The sequence below is a fragment of the Rana temporaria genome, chromosome 3 (genome assembly GCF_905171775.1).
Source record: "Rana temporaria chromosome 3, aRanTem1.1, whole genome shotgun sequence".
Classification (NCBI taxonomy): domain Eukaryota; kingdom Metazoa; phylum Chordata; class Amphibia; order Anura; family Ranidae; genus Rana; species Rana temporaria.
Genome location: NC_053491.1, coordinates 358963264 through 358978043, shown reverse-complemented (window position 1 = coordinate 358978043; position 14780 = coordinate 358963264). Strand labels below are relative to the sequence as shown.

Below are 14780 nucleotides of genomic sequence, written 5' to 3'. Positions count from 1 at the left end.
CGTTGGTGGTCTTGTAGTTGTCTTTTTACGGCTCCTGAGGCAGGAGATCATTCTACTACTGCTACAGCTACTACTACTGTGTGGGAATCTTTAAAATCTCCCCAATGGGACACAGACACAAAAAAAAAACCCCAGGGGTTTGCACATTCTCTACTCTATCCAAAACAAAGATAACTGCTTTGAAGTTATTTATTTCACTTTGTTGCCAAACCTATAGCAAGTTTGCCAATAGCAAATTAGCCCTTGGCCTCTGCTCACATGTTAAAGAGGTTGAGTCCAATTCGGTAGAGTCTTTTTCTCATGGTGTCCGTTGACAAAGTCGGAGAGCGACAGCTGGCTGGATTCTCACAATAGTACCTAGGAAGGCTGAGGATCATGGCTTGCAAGGCCTCCTTAGAAGAGACCTCCGACACAGACTTTGCTGAGGTAGACGTGCTACTGCTGCTCAACTGTTCTGAGAGGTCAGCTGGTTCTGTTTCAGCCTGAACAGGCCCAACTAGCTCTTTCCCCACCCCTTCCCCATTGATCTCCGGGAAGGAGTTCTGAACAAGCAGAGACTCATTTGCTGGTTCCTCCTGATAAGGAGGCTCTAGAATGCTTTCTCCACCAGCCCGATCTTCTTCTGGTTTTAGATTGTGAGTGCCTGCAAGACAGTTGGACATAGACAAAGAAGTAGATGATGAGACCGAGATATTGTTATTGTCTATTTGAACAGTTACATCTCTGAAAGCCATCATCAATGTACTGCTGCTTTTCGGCAAAGTCCCTAACTGTCCTTCCTCATTTTCTCTTTCTTCCAGTTTTGGCAGTTCCAGTTCTGGATTTTGCTGCATGAAAGTCTCTCGGATCTGGTAAGAGCCAGCTTCTGGGAAGGCACACATGGTCTTCAGACTCCACGTGCTAAGAGCATCGTCGATAGATTTGGCCAAAGATTGTACCTGCTCGGTGAAGGAGTCTTCCAGTTCAGTTAATGCCCCACTGATAGTGGCTGGAAGTGAAGGAGATCTTACCAAGGGAATGCCCATCAGGTTGTAGCTCTCAAGCAGAGCCTTTTCAGCAGAGGCAAAGTTATCAGGGTTGTGCACTCGCACCTTCCTCAGGGAGATACGCCTAGGCAGTCGACTTTGGAGGAGAGAGTCGCGGATCTTTTCAAAGTTCTTACTGAGCTGATACTGACGGAAAGCAGTCTGGATAGTGCACGCCGCTCTTCGGGAAACTAGGTGACCGCCATACTTGTGCTCCAACATTTCAATCTGCAACAAAATGAAAAAAAATATTGAGATCTCTATCAATTCAATAATTATATAAAGTGGAACAAGATAATTTTGAATTGTGTAGGGAAGGTTTAGAAGGTTTTTTTGCTTGTGAATGGATTTACCCTAACTTTGTGGTGCTTTGATACCATGGCAATACGTTGGGGGACTGGAAGTCACAGCGAACAAAAACATTTTAAGCAATTCAAAAATGTGTTTTTGTGATTCTCTCTGTTCAGAAGGACAGATTCCCCATAGTGTTTTGCCCTGACAGGAAGTGTGGAAAACCTCTACATAGGGAAAGTGATGGCAAGGAAAACCTGACAGTGGCTCTAACCCTGCCTGTTTTACATAAATTAAAGTATTTTAGCTGGAGCTTTGAAGCTGAACTCCAGCTTTCCTGGCTCAGCATTACATATGGGCATTAACTAAGGCAGGCCATGATTTTATTTTAGCATTATGAACATTCTTTTAAGACATTTGTTGTCTTCTGAAGTGGCTGACTTCATTGATGACCATGCTGGCTAAAAGCTGATGGGGGGGGGGGGGGGGGTGTAATTTCAGAGGGCATGAACTGTAGTGCAGCAGCCAGCAAAGACGCAAGAGATACAAATCACATTTTTCTAGATGGCATAGAGAGTTCAGCGTTTCTTTTTGCCATCGGGCTTTTGGAAATTATATTATTCCAGAAGAAAAAGCAAAGAAGGTCAGGAGAGACTATGTTTATAAATCATAGGCAGAGGTCAATCATTGCTTCTGCCTGCACAGAACTCCAATATCGTTAGCCATACTCCATTAAAGCAGACTTAGCATCAGATATAATGTTTCATGGTACATTCATTCGTGCTAAGTAATGTGTCAGTTTAACACTCCCCTGGCCTGACAACAGCTTCAACTGCTTTTCTTTCCTGCAAGATGGTGCCTTCTTTGCAGGGATGTCTTAAAGGAGTTCTCTGACCTAAAACTTTTAACCCCCGCTGTGCCCGGGCTGTAAAAATATACAAAATAAACTTTCACTTACCTGCCTACGATCCCCCGTTGTTCCGATATCGCCGTCCCGTTCTCCGGTCCCGGTCTCTTCCGCTTCCTGTGTGTCGGTGACTCATAGTGCGCTCAGCCTATCAGCGGCCGCGACGGGACATTGCTGCGGCCGCTGATAGGCTGAGCGCACTATGAGTCACCGACACACAGGAAGCGGAAGGGGCCCGGGACCGGAGAACGGGACGGCGATATCGGAACAACGGGGGATCGTGTAAGTTTATTTTGTATATTTTTACAGCCCGGGCACAGCGGGGGTTAAAAGTTTTAGGTCAGAGAACTCCTTTAATGAGAGGGCACACCTGGGCACTGCCCAGGGGCCCCAGCTGCATGGGGGGCCCCAGCCCTTTCCCCAAAGCAGTCCTTGAGCCAGGGCAGTATTTATTTTATTTTATTTTATTGATTTTAAAACAGTTTAAAAAAAAAAATTGGGTCACTTTTTTTCCTATTACAGGGAATGGAAACATAATAGAAAAAAGCATGATAGGTCCTCTAAAATATTAGATCTGGGGTCAAAAAGACCTCAGATCTCATATTTGGACTTAAATGCAATAAAAAAATTAATAATAATTTGTTATTTGAAAAAATAAAAAAAAATCCCTTTAAAGGGTTAGTAAAGGAATTTTTTTTTCTTTAAAATAACAAACATGTCATACTTACCTCCACTGTGCAGTTCGTTTTGCACAGAGTGGCCCCGATCCACGTCTTCGGGGGTCCCTCGGCGGCTGTCTCTGGTCCTCCCCGCAATTACTCACGACAGTCATGCGAGAGCGCTCGCATGGTGGTCAGTAATTGCGGGCACACTCCCGTGATACAGCGAGCGGCCATAGCCGCTTCACTGTATCACTCGGCCCCGCCCCTCGGCGCGCCGCGTCACTGGATGTGATTGACAGCAGCGCCAGCCAATGGCTGCGCTGCTCTCAATCCATTAGCTCTAGCCAATCAGCGGCCAGGCTAAGCGGCGAAGAGGATATCGGGACCGCGCACGGGACTTTCGAGGGGTCAGGTAAGTATAAGGGGGGCTCGGGGGGGGGGGGGGTGGCAGCATCAGATGTTTTTTCACCTTAATGCATAGATTGCATTAAGGTGAAAAAAAAATTTCCTTTACAACAAAGTGACGTTTTGACATTGCTTCCGCCCTGCTATGGTATGGAGATGGGTGGGGGCCATCTTGCCCTCACTCGTATCCATACCCAGCCACTGATAGGTCCCGACCACCTCCGCTGCGGAGGGCGCGGGAGAGCAGCGGGAGGGGGGCCCCTCTTCCACCGCCTATAACAGTGATCTTGCGGCGAATCCGCCGCAAAGACCACCATTATCGTTTACAGGACCGGACGCTAAAAAGACGGATATCTCGGTTGTGGCAGCAGCTACTGCCGTTACCAAGATATCCATCTTTAAAGTGCCGACGTATATGTACATGAGATGGTCGCTAAGTGGTTAAATTAATAAAAGCAGAAATAAAGCCAAAATAAAAAAGGATAACGCTTTTTGGTAGAAGAGACTTTGTATGACTCTTTTCCATAACAACTCCTTGTCCATTCCTCCTTGCAATTTTGTTTTGTGTATACACTGACTGTGGCACATATGGAGCGCAGTGCACTGAAAGATGCTGAGTATAGAGCCAGGTGATGCAATGGGAAAGAAGCAAGAATACAGCGGTGGTATTTGGCAGCATGGACCTGTTGGTACTAGATTAGGGCAAACCAAAAGGAGATTCTGACATAATTTGCAAGTATACTATACATACCTGCACATTATGGCAAAAGCTGCCATCACTCCCTAGGCTTTGAAGCAGAACCCTAGTCAAACATAATGAGATAAAATCGAATATCCAATTAAACATTAAAATAACAATGTTTGCTGTAAAATTCAGCTTAAAGTGGAGGTTCACCCAAAAACTAAATTTTTAACCTTAGATTGGGCCTAATTACGGGAAGCAGAATCGGGTGTTTTGGTTAAAATCAATGCAGTACTTACCTTTTTTGAGATAGATGTTCTCCCGCCGCTTCCGGGTATGGGATGCGGGACTGAGCGTTCCTACTTGATTGACAGCCTTCCGATCGTCGCATACAGCGCGTCACCAGTTTCCGAAAGTAGTCGAACGTCGGTGCGCAGGCACCGTATAGCGCCGCACCGACGTTCGGCAACTCGTGACGCGCTGTATGCGACCGTCGGAAGGCTGTCAATCAAATAGGAATGCCCAGTCCCAAAGACCATACCCGGAAGCGGCGGGAGAACATCTATCTCAAAAAAGGTAAGTACTGCATTGATTTTAACCAAAACACCCGATTCTGCTTCCCGTAATTAGGCCTAATCTAATGTTAAAAAAAAAAATTCTGGTGAACTCCCGCTTTAATTTCAGAGATTTTAGTTGTAGTAATGTTTTTCTGCAACTAGATGTCCTCAGTCTGATAGCAAACATCTTTCAACACACTTCCTTAGAGCCCAGGTCCTTCTGGACTCAACAGCAGCCTGTGTCTGGGCAGTGTGAGGAGAAGCAGCACAGTCATAAGCTAATTTTCTTGTAATCCTGCTTTTGCTCTTAACAGTATTAGGATAGCCGAAGACGTGTAAGATGGCGTCAACCAGTGACGTCCATTGCAAGGACTTCCATTTAAGCAATGGGGGATGATATACTGTAATTAGGTTTTGCAATGGTTGTATATAGGCACCCACAAGTTTAAAACACTGAAAAAGGGTTATGCCGCGTGCACACAACCGTTTTTCATGATAAGAAAAATGCAATTTTTTTCACTATCACGTGTATGCAAGACAGACTTGACAAGAATCACGTTGAGAAAAACGTTGTTTTTTTCCATGACATGGATAACGGTTGTGTTGTGTGTACGCGGCATTAGTGCTGCGAGTTTTTCTAGTTTTATCATCTGAGGCAATTGTGCCTTTGTGGCAGCAACAAACCAGCAAATTTGATTTATTTATTTCAATTTAATTTATATTTTTTGATTTTTAATCCAGACCTTTTACACTTTGGTGGGGGGTATTAATTTAAAAAGTACGTTAAACGATCCTTGTGCAGGTAAATAAATAAAGGTTAGTAAAAAAATATATAATTCTTGCTATTACCAAAACCTACCGCCAAAAAACAACCCAGCAAAAACTCTCCTGCTTCTTAATCCTACCTAAAATATACTGACCCTGACCAATGAACAAGAACTTTTAATCTGACCATGACCTTTGACCCTAACCAGGGATTTTTCTTCTCAAACAATAGGTGCTGGAACTTAACCACGGCCCCACAAAACCCCTCCCCCTACACACACCCTCCAAATCACATCAAATAGTTTGTGTTCAGTCAAATTTCATGAAAACAGTAGGAGGGTCTTAAAGGGGCATTAAATACCAGGAGTGCATTACATACAGAGTGCAGAGCTGTCACTTGTAAACAGAAACCTATCATTATGTGTCCCCTATCAGATAGTGCCTGGCTTGGACTGCGCATGTGCAATCCGAGATCACGGAAATCTCAGTGAATGAACATTTCTTCCATCAGCTATATTTGGTGCATGCGCAGTTAACACGCCGCTCACTCCCGATGCATATCAGATGGGGACCCATGAAGATAGAACATCGCTGCCCGCACTCAAATACAGCAAGGGGTGGATGTTTTTTTCTAAGGGGCAAGTGTATTATGCTTATCCACGCCGCTCACTGATAGAACAGCGCTGGCCGAGCATTTCAGAAAAGCACCCACCCCTTTGAGGCTGGCCATCATAAATTTCTTATAATCATATCCGCCCCTTTAATAAAACCATCCGCCCCTTGTTGTATTGAGTGAGCGTCAGCGAGCGGCGTGCATAAGCATAATACACCCGCTCCTTGCTGTATTTGAGCACGGGCAGCGCTGTTCTATCTTGATGGGTCCCCCATCTGATAGAGCGAGCAGCGTGTTAACTGCGCATGCTCCAACTACAGCTGATGGAACAGATGTTCATTCTCTGAGATTTCCGTGATCTCCGATTGCACATGTGCAGTGCAGGCCGGGCACTATCTGATAAGGGACCCATATTGTTAGAACACAGGCACCAAAGGGTCTGAGCCAGAGGTGGTGGAACTGAGTTCCACCAAGTTCCCCCCGAAAAAAAGCCCTGACCCTAACATTGACTCTAACCTTGATCAAATCCTTATCTAGCTATTTTTTACACACACTTTGTTTACATTTTTCTCCTCTTACAAGGAGAGAAAGATACAATGTATATTTTTCTCCATTCAAGACGAGAATAAAACACAAGGGCCGGCTATACAGTGACTGATCACTGTGATAGCCTATCACAGGCTATCACAGCAATCAGGTGATTGGGAACCAGGTCTCCCAGTTCCCTATTGTTAGGCCTCTTGCACACTGCAGCTTAACCACTTGCTTACTGGGCACATATACCCCCTTCCTGCCCAGGCGAAATTTCAGCTTTCAGCACTGTCACACTTTGAATGACAATTGCGCGGTCGTGCGATGTGGCTCCCAAACAAAATTGATGTCCTTTTTTTCCCACAAATATAGCTTTATTTTGGTGGTATTTGATCACCTCTGCGGTTTTTTAATTTTTGGGCTATAAACAAAAAAAGACAATTTTGAAAAAAACACTATTTTTTACTTTTTGTTATAATAAATATCCTAATTTTTTTCTCAGTTTAGGCTGATATGAATTCTACATATTTTTGGTAAAAAAAAACGCAATAAGCATATATTAATTGGTTTGTGCAAAAGTTATAGCGCCTACAAAATAGAGGATATAATTATGCCATTTTTTTTATTATTATTTTTTTTTACTAGTAATTGCGGTTATCTGCGATTCTTTGTCAAGACTGCGCTATTATGGCGAACACATCGGACACTTTTGACAAATTTTTGGGACCATTTACTGCACTGATTACTGTATAAATGAGACTGGCAGGGAAGGGGTTAACACTAGGGGGTGATCAAGAGGTTAAATGTGTTCCCTGGGAGTGATTCTTACTGTGGGGGGAGGGGACCGATCGGTGTCCCTATGTACAATGGACACACCATCAGTCTCCTCTCCCTGACAGGACATGGATCTCTGTGTTTTCACACAGACATCCACGTCCCTGGCTCTGTAACTGCCGATCATGGGTACCTGGCGGACATCGCGGCTGCCAGACACACGCATCGGCACCTAAATGATGCGGCGGGCACGCCCCCCAGCGGCCCGGAGGCCTGAGGACGTCATATGACATCCTCCCGGCCAGGGCCGCCATCAGTGGGGTACAGGCAGTACACATGTAAGGGGCCCGGAGGTCCCCAGGGGCCCAGATGGCAACCCCGCCTTTTTTTATTTATTTTTTATAAAAAAAATGTTTATATATATATATATATATATAATTATTATTAAAGGGCCCAGAGGTCCCCGGGGCCCCCGGATGGCAACCCCTCTTTTTTTTTTTTTATAAAACAATTTACATTTTTTATATAGATTGTGACAGGAAGCCAGGTAAATCTGGGGGTGTTGTCACAGACGGGAGATACATTTCTGCCTTGTTTATAAAATTCACCAATTACTATCAGGTGTCGGCTGCAGAGGAAGCCAGAAAGGTTTAAGGACGTTGAATAGCTTCAGCTGTTCAGAATGAGAAAATGAAGGCCTCTATAAGTTGTCCAGAGGATTACTACCGAATGCTGCATCCTGAGGCTTGTTGAGTTAAGGAGAGCAGTGAGCTGAGGAAGACTTCTGAAGGTGAATTGGTTGTTGATATCTTTGCTGTGTGATAAAAAAATCAAAGACTATTGTTTTCTGCTGGAAGAACAGCAGTGTCTGCCCAGCAATAGGCTGTGCCAGACTCCATAGGTAGGTTCCTGTGTTGTGAAGGTAGACGGCCCAAGTGGCCAGGGTTTATTTGATGTTTTATTTTGTTTATGCTGCTTTGATGCTTGCACTTGTTTCCAGCAATATGGAAGAATAAACCATAACCCTTGTTTTTAAACCACCCACGGCTGCCTCTCTGTATAATTCAGTGTGTAGTAAACCCACTCAGGAGGTCCCACACCCCGCTACCGAGCTAACCCCTTACAATGTATATATATATATATATATATATATATATATATATATATATATATATATATATATATATATTTTTTTTATATATATTTTTTTTATTAAAGGGCTCAGAGGTTCCCATGACCCCATGTGGCAACCCCCCCCCTTTTTTTTTTATAAATGTTTATTTTTTTATTTTTGTTTATATGTATATATATATATATATTGCCATCCAGGGCCCCCGGATGGCAACCTCCCTTTTTTATGTATTTTTTATAAATGTTTATTTTTTTATATATATATATATATTTTTTTTAAAGGGCCCAGAGGTTTCTTTTTTCTTTTTATTAAAGGGGGCCCAGAGGTCCCCAGGGCTCCGGATGGCTACCCCCTTTTTTATATATATATATATATATATATATTTCTTTACTTTCTTTTTTTGTAAAGGCCCCCCCCGCTTCTCAATTTTCGGCAGCCCCCCCCGCTTCTCAATTTCAGACGGCAGCACCCCCCCGGTTCTCTGCTCCAGGGGGCCCATGCCTGAAGCTGCGAAAAGGGCCCCAAAATTCCTGATGGCGGCCCTGCTTCCTGCATTGTAGAGCCACCTTGTGGCCGTCATTCTACAATAGCCGGGATGGAAAGTGGTTAAAAAAGCTCAGTCCTCAGTACTGAGCTAAAATACAGCCCTATTGATTGTAATGTGTAATGTGCACACAAGCACGTAAATAAGCGCTGTGAATTCTTCAGTAAAAAATAAATAAATAAATAGTAAAATCAGCTTTTTTGGTTAGTAATTTATGCCTCATGCGTGCAAATGTGAATGGAGCCTCAGACATGCAACTCTTGGCTATCGACCAGAGCCTCTCACCTGTTTGTTCTTGAGATCCAAGGACAGCTCATAGTCGTTGTTGTTCCCGTGCGAACAAGTGGCTGTATTTTTCCCTTTTGGCATTATCACCGGAGAGCCTGTATGGTGCAGACTGGCCTTGGTCACCACCTCCTCATCTCCAGGCTGATTCAATGTGGTCCCACTTGTCTGGCTGTCTTCCCGAATGTCCCAGGCGGTGCAGAGCAACGTCTTACCACAGGACTCATCACTGCCACACAAATGAAAAGATTTTTTTAGCTGTAATGTATTATCAGAGAGGGGCGAGAGAGGGGTCACTGCTAACCAAACAATAAAAAATAACTTTTAATGCGATTTTCATTTTCATGATTGATTGTATATTTGCAGCTAGCATACACACTAATCAACATTTCCCTTCACTCATTCCATGGTGATTGGATTATTCACCATACAATATGTGGTTTTCATTTTTTTTTTTTGCTAAGCCCAACTTTAGTAGAAGTTGGACTTTCCTTCACTCCCAATTGATCCATTGTGCAACCTGAAATAAAGTGCCTCACCTTTTGCACTACTCTTCCACAGCTCTCCCTTGCACTAATCATCCACTGCTCATCTCTGCACTCCTTATCCCTTGCTCACCTTGGCACCCCTAATCCACATCTCACCTCTGCACCCCCCTGCACCCTTCACCCACAGCTTACCTTTGCACCTGTGCACAGGAGTGATTCATCCTGCGCTGGCCAATGACGGCGGCTGAAGACTGACACCCAGGAGAAGGTGCTGGGGAGGGATGGGAACCATTGAAGGAAAGGTAAGTATAGCTCCCTTTAGTTCCACTGTAATGCTGCGTACACACGGTCGGAATATCTGACAACAAAAGTTCGTTGTGAGCTGGTTGTCAGAAAAGCCGAACATTTGCTGTCGGAATTTCCGACAACAAATGTTTGAGAGCTGGTTCTCAATTTTCACGACAACAAAAGTTCTTGTTGGAAATTCCGATCATCTTTAGCCAATTGCGATGCACAAAAATCCTACCCATGCTCGGAATCAATTCGACGCATGCTCGGAATCAGTGAACTTAATTTTTCTCGGCTCGCCATAGTGTTGTACGTCACCGCGTTCTTGACGTTTGGAATTTCCGACAACATCTGTGTGACTGTGTGTATGCAACGCAAGTGTGAGCCAACATTCCGTCGGAAAAAAATCCACGGTTTTGTTGTCGGAATGTCCGATCGTGTGTACGCGGCATAAGGCTTGGTTCACAACTCTGTGTGTGGCTGCAGGTGCGGGAATCGCAGCAATTCCCTCGCCCCCAACCACCCACATGGAAAACGCATTGCTCTGTGAAAATACGCTGGGCTGACACTCATTCTGAATAGCCAGTGTATTTTTTGTGGAAAAGGCAGGCACAGCAGCCCTTTAAAATGAATCGGCTGCCGTGTCCGCGCAAATGCGGCCCGCAGAAATGCACATATGTCAACCTACGGTCAATGAATGTTTTGTGCCTGGAGTTTAGATTTCAGTTTATCAATGATCTTCAGCTCAACTTAAAGTATATGCAAAGCCAAATCTTTGTGTGTAGGTTGCAGGCAGCCAAAAGGCTGCATTAATTAATGTTGTATGCTTGTATGCAGATAATTATTACACATTACCATTTAACCTTTTGTAACATTAAAGCTGAACTCAGGGAATGTGAACTAAACAACCATTGCAGTGGAATCCCATGCACTACAAGGGTTATATGCTTATTTAATTTTCGGGATCTAAACAGGCATTATTACTTACCTGATTCCGCACCCCAGTGCTGTCCTTCTCTCCTCGATGGTCCATTCTGTGGGTGGAGACTCAACATCATGACTATGGTATAAATACATTAACCCCTTATCTGCTGCTCTTTGCTCCGGGCCTCTCTTTATGTGCAATGCAGGGCTATTAACCTTGCGTTGTATGTGGTGGGTGGGCATTGCAGCCTACAGCACTTTACAGAGGAGGCTGCACATTGTGCAATGTGTAGTCTCCACAATAGATGCATGTGACAGGGTGGCAGTTTAGGAACGTTTGTAAGAGACAGTTGTCATTCTATATTTTAGGATGTACCTGTTATAGGAGCACACGTTGCACACGAACCGGGCCTTAAAGCTTATATGAGATTTTAATGATTGGATTAAGATCCATTTTAAGTTTTACAGGTCTGGGCTTGGTACGTGATGCGCATTTCTTTTTTTTTTGTTAATGAGAATGTTATAACCAGGGCTCAAGTCCTGCGAGAACACGTGGGAACGGAGTTCCTGCACTTTTTTCACAGCAGGAACTCAGTTCCCTTTGCAGGACTAGAGCAGCCGAGAGCAGCCGAGCCGCCCGAGCCAATCCTTCACTAAGTGGCGATGCCCAGCTCGAGTCACTGTCAGGGGCAGGCGATCCTTAGTAATCCTTTATGTTACTGGCCGCTTCCTGTATATGGATTCATCAGGTAGTGTGCGGGTATTCCGTCACTTACTCGATGCCGCAATGTCTCCTGGGAGCTATTGTCATTGTTCCCAGGAGACATTGCGGAGGTCTGTCGCGAGTTATCGCGGGATTTAGAAAGAACTTGCTTACAGTGGTACAGTGGATCGGAAAAAAAACATGCGGTTTAGTAATTATGCATATGAGCGTATCTTTTTTTTTTGGTGGGGGAGAGGATCTGGAGTGGGAGTTCCCACACTTTTTTCCCCAGGACTTGACCCCTGGTTATAACTTCTCAACAACCATCAAGACTTCATGTATTAGGAAGGATCTAAACTTATACATCAGCAGTGACAGTTGGGTTGGGCACTAGAATTTCCTGACGATTGCTGCATATAACCCTTTGGACACAAAAGAGTTAAGGTGACAGAATATTTTTAGAAAAGCCAAGGACTTGGATAAGCTGATTAAATTTGTGCCATACCCTCCGTACAAGGCGATGAGCCTGAATATTTTATATCTATTAATATAGCTGCCATCTGGAATTTCATAATACATGTGTACACAGCCCAGCCTCTCCAGGCTTCGGAATAAAGATGGCTTGTAGTCTAATTTTAATTTTCGAGCTGGCTGACAAAATGCAGCCCCCAGCCTTGAATGGAAATCATAGACAGAGGTCAGAGACACATTATTGAAAATAATTAAAGCGATAATCACGCAAGGAGACACAGGGTAGACTTCAACTTGTTGGAAAATGGGCAGACCACCATTGCCTCAAGGGACACTATAATGCAATGATTAACTGCCTGTCTGTCTAAATTACCACGTGCACTTACTGGTACATAACACACTATGCCCTGATCCTCCCTTGCAGTCTTCTGTTCACCTGGAACCAGGGCTGCCATCCCGAATTATGGGGCCCCTTACACAGCTTCAGGCATGGGCCCCCTGGAGCGAGGGGGTGCTGCTGCCTCAAATTGAGAAGTGGGGGCTGCCGCCGCTAATTGAGAAGCGGGGGAGAGCCCTTTAAAAAAATAAAAGAAAGAAAAAAATATATGGGCCCTTTAATAAAAAGAAATTTAAAAAATATTTTATAAAAAAAAATTAAAAAGGGGGATTGCCATCCAGAGCCCGGGGGCCTCTGGGCCCTTTAATAAAAAGACATTTAAAAATGTTTTTTATAAAAAAAAAAAATAGGGGGGTTGCCATCCGGGGCACTGGGGACCTCTGGGCCCTTTAATAAAATGAAAACAAAAAAGAACATTTTTTTAAAGAAATAATTTATATAAAAAAGGGGGGGGCCCTGGGGACCTCTGGGAGTGCTAAGAGACTGAGCCACAGAGAGTCACCAGAGCAGGGACCAGAGCAGTGCAGGCCTGCTGTTGAACTTGCCAGTTCTGCACTAGAGGGACAGCCATGGAGGGCTGGTGAGCTGGAACAGGAACAGTATGCAATGTCCATAGTCTAAGGACTTAGACATAGAAAGGTATTTCATTGTGCTGGGACCAGAGCTGGAGAGACCTGTTGCCATGTGAGTGCCTACACTAGTGAGAACAGAACCTTGTGGAGACTTGATCGTGAGCATCAAGCCATCAGGGACAACAGACTGCCAAGCTTTCTAGACTGGATCCGCTGGATACCAGGAGCAGAACCAAATGTGCTTTTCCTATTACTATCCGCAGTTAATGGCACTAGAGGCTGTCCTTACTTAGCAGCCCAACAGTCATCAACCGCATACAGTTTGAAGAGACAGTAACATGTGCACCACTGTATGGATGGGCCCCAACGTTAGCTGGCTTAAATCTGTGCACTCAGGAACACTTTTTGACTAGTTATTGCTGAGAGTTAGAGTGAAACTTTTCTTGGTGTCATATAACCTTTTTTGGGGGGGAGGGATAAAGAGAGAGTAGAATGCTTGTCAGTTTTTATTCCTCTCTGTTAAAGTGGAAGTAAACCCTACTATTGTTTTCAGCCAAGGAAGCTGCCATCTTGGCCTCTGTTTAATCTGCAACTGCCATAATGCTGCACATCTGATCCATTATGACACCGGTCATTGGCTGGTTTGACAGTTTAGTTGAGAGCACAACCAATGTGACAGCTAGCATTTCCGGCATGCCGGGAATGTTAACTGTTTTTTGAAACTATAAAATAGAAGGGTTTACTTCCACTTTAAGGAGATCCCCCCTCTCTATTTGTCCTGTTTACCATTATCATTGAAAGTAAAAGTAAAAAAAAATCCCAAATATGTTTGTCACCAGAAAAATAATAGAAATCTTCCAATGGGGACACTAGTAGTGGAGACCTGGGGGTCACCAGAGAATTTCCTTCATTTGCAGGGATTTCCTCTCACTTCCTGTTTGGCTATGAGACAGGAATTTAAGGGAAATCTCTGCAATGAGACACATGGTGAAAAAAAAAATATGATTGGGGTTATAAGCCTCCCTTACTCAATCCAAAAATAGAAAAAAAATGTTGTATATAGTTCTACTTTAAGTTAGTCTAGCGCATCTTAACATATTCTCTGACCTGTTTATTGCTTTGTGTATTGTGTTTATTCTACTGTTATAATATACTTACTTTATATACCATCAAGTTGCCTGTGTCCTATTTCCTGGATGAGAATACAGTGTGGTAGTATACTAATGCCCCGTACACACGACTGGTTTTCCGGTCGGAAAAACTCAGATGTGAGCTTTTCGTCAGGAATCCCGACCATGTGTATGCTCCATTGGACTTTTTCCCACAGGAAAACTTCTGGGAAACAAAAGAGAGCATGATCTCTTTTTTCTCGTCAGGAAAAAATCCTAGTAGGAAAACCGTTTGTCTATATGCAATTTTAACGTGCAAAAAAAAACGCATGCTCAGAATCAAGTCGACGCATGCTCTGTAGCATTGAACTTCATTTTTCTTGGCTTGTTGTAGTGTTGTACGTCACCGTGTTTTTGACTGCCGGAATGTGTAAGGGGCATAACATTTAATCATACAGGAGTGTGCAGCCTTCAAATTATATACAACCAGGTATGTCAGAGAGGGCAGAGTTGTTTACAGAGTTGTGGCAGAACAGAGAACCCATCATACCAAGCAGCTCCTGCAGGCCTCCTACGCAGTCTAACAACATAGGGCCTGATTTACTAAGCTATGTGCGCTGCGCTGGTTCATGCATTAATTAGTACTCCGGGTGGA

The 14780-nt window shown here is 44.0% G+C and overlaps 1 protein-coding gene across 4 annotated transcripts in view; it reads right to left on the bottom strand.

The window, feature by feature from the left end:
* The window catches only part of IQSEC3 (IQ motif and Sec7 domain ArfGEF 3), a 187333-nt gene that overhangs the window by 18817 nt on the left and 153736 nt on the right, over nt 1-14780 (bottom strand). For all 4 annotated transcript variants that reach the window (XM_040345248.1, XM_040345249.1, XM_040345250.1 and 1 more), the window contains exons 3-4: nt 9174-9402; nt 259-1253 (exon numbers count right to left, since the gene is read on the bottom strand). In XM_040345248.1, coding sequence (XP_040201182.1) covers nt 259-1253; nt 9174-9402 — 1224 coding nt within the window. The remainder of the gene's footprint in view (nt 1-258; nt 1254-9173; nt 9403-14780) is intronic.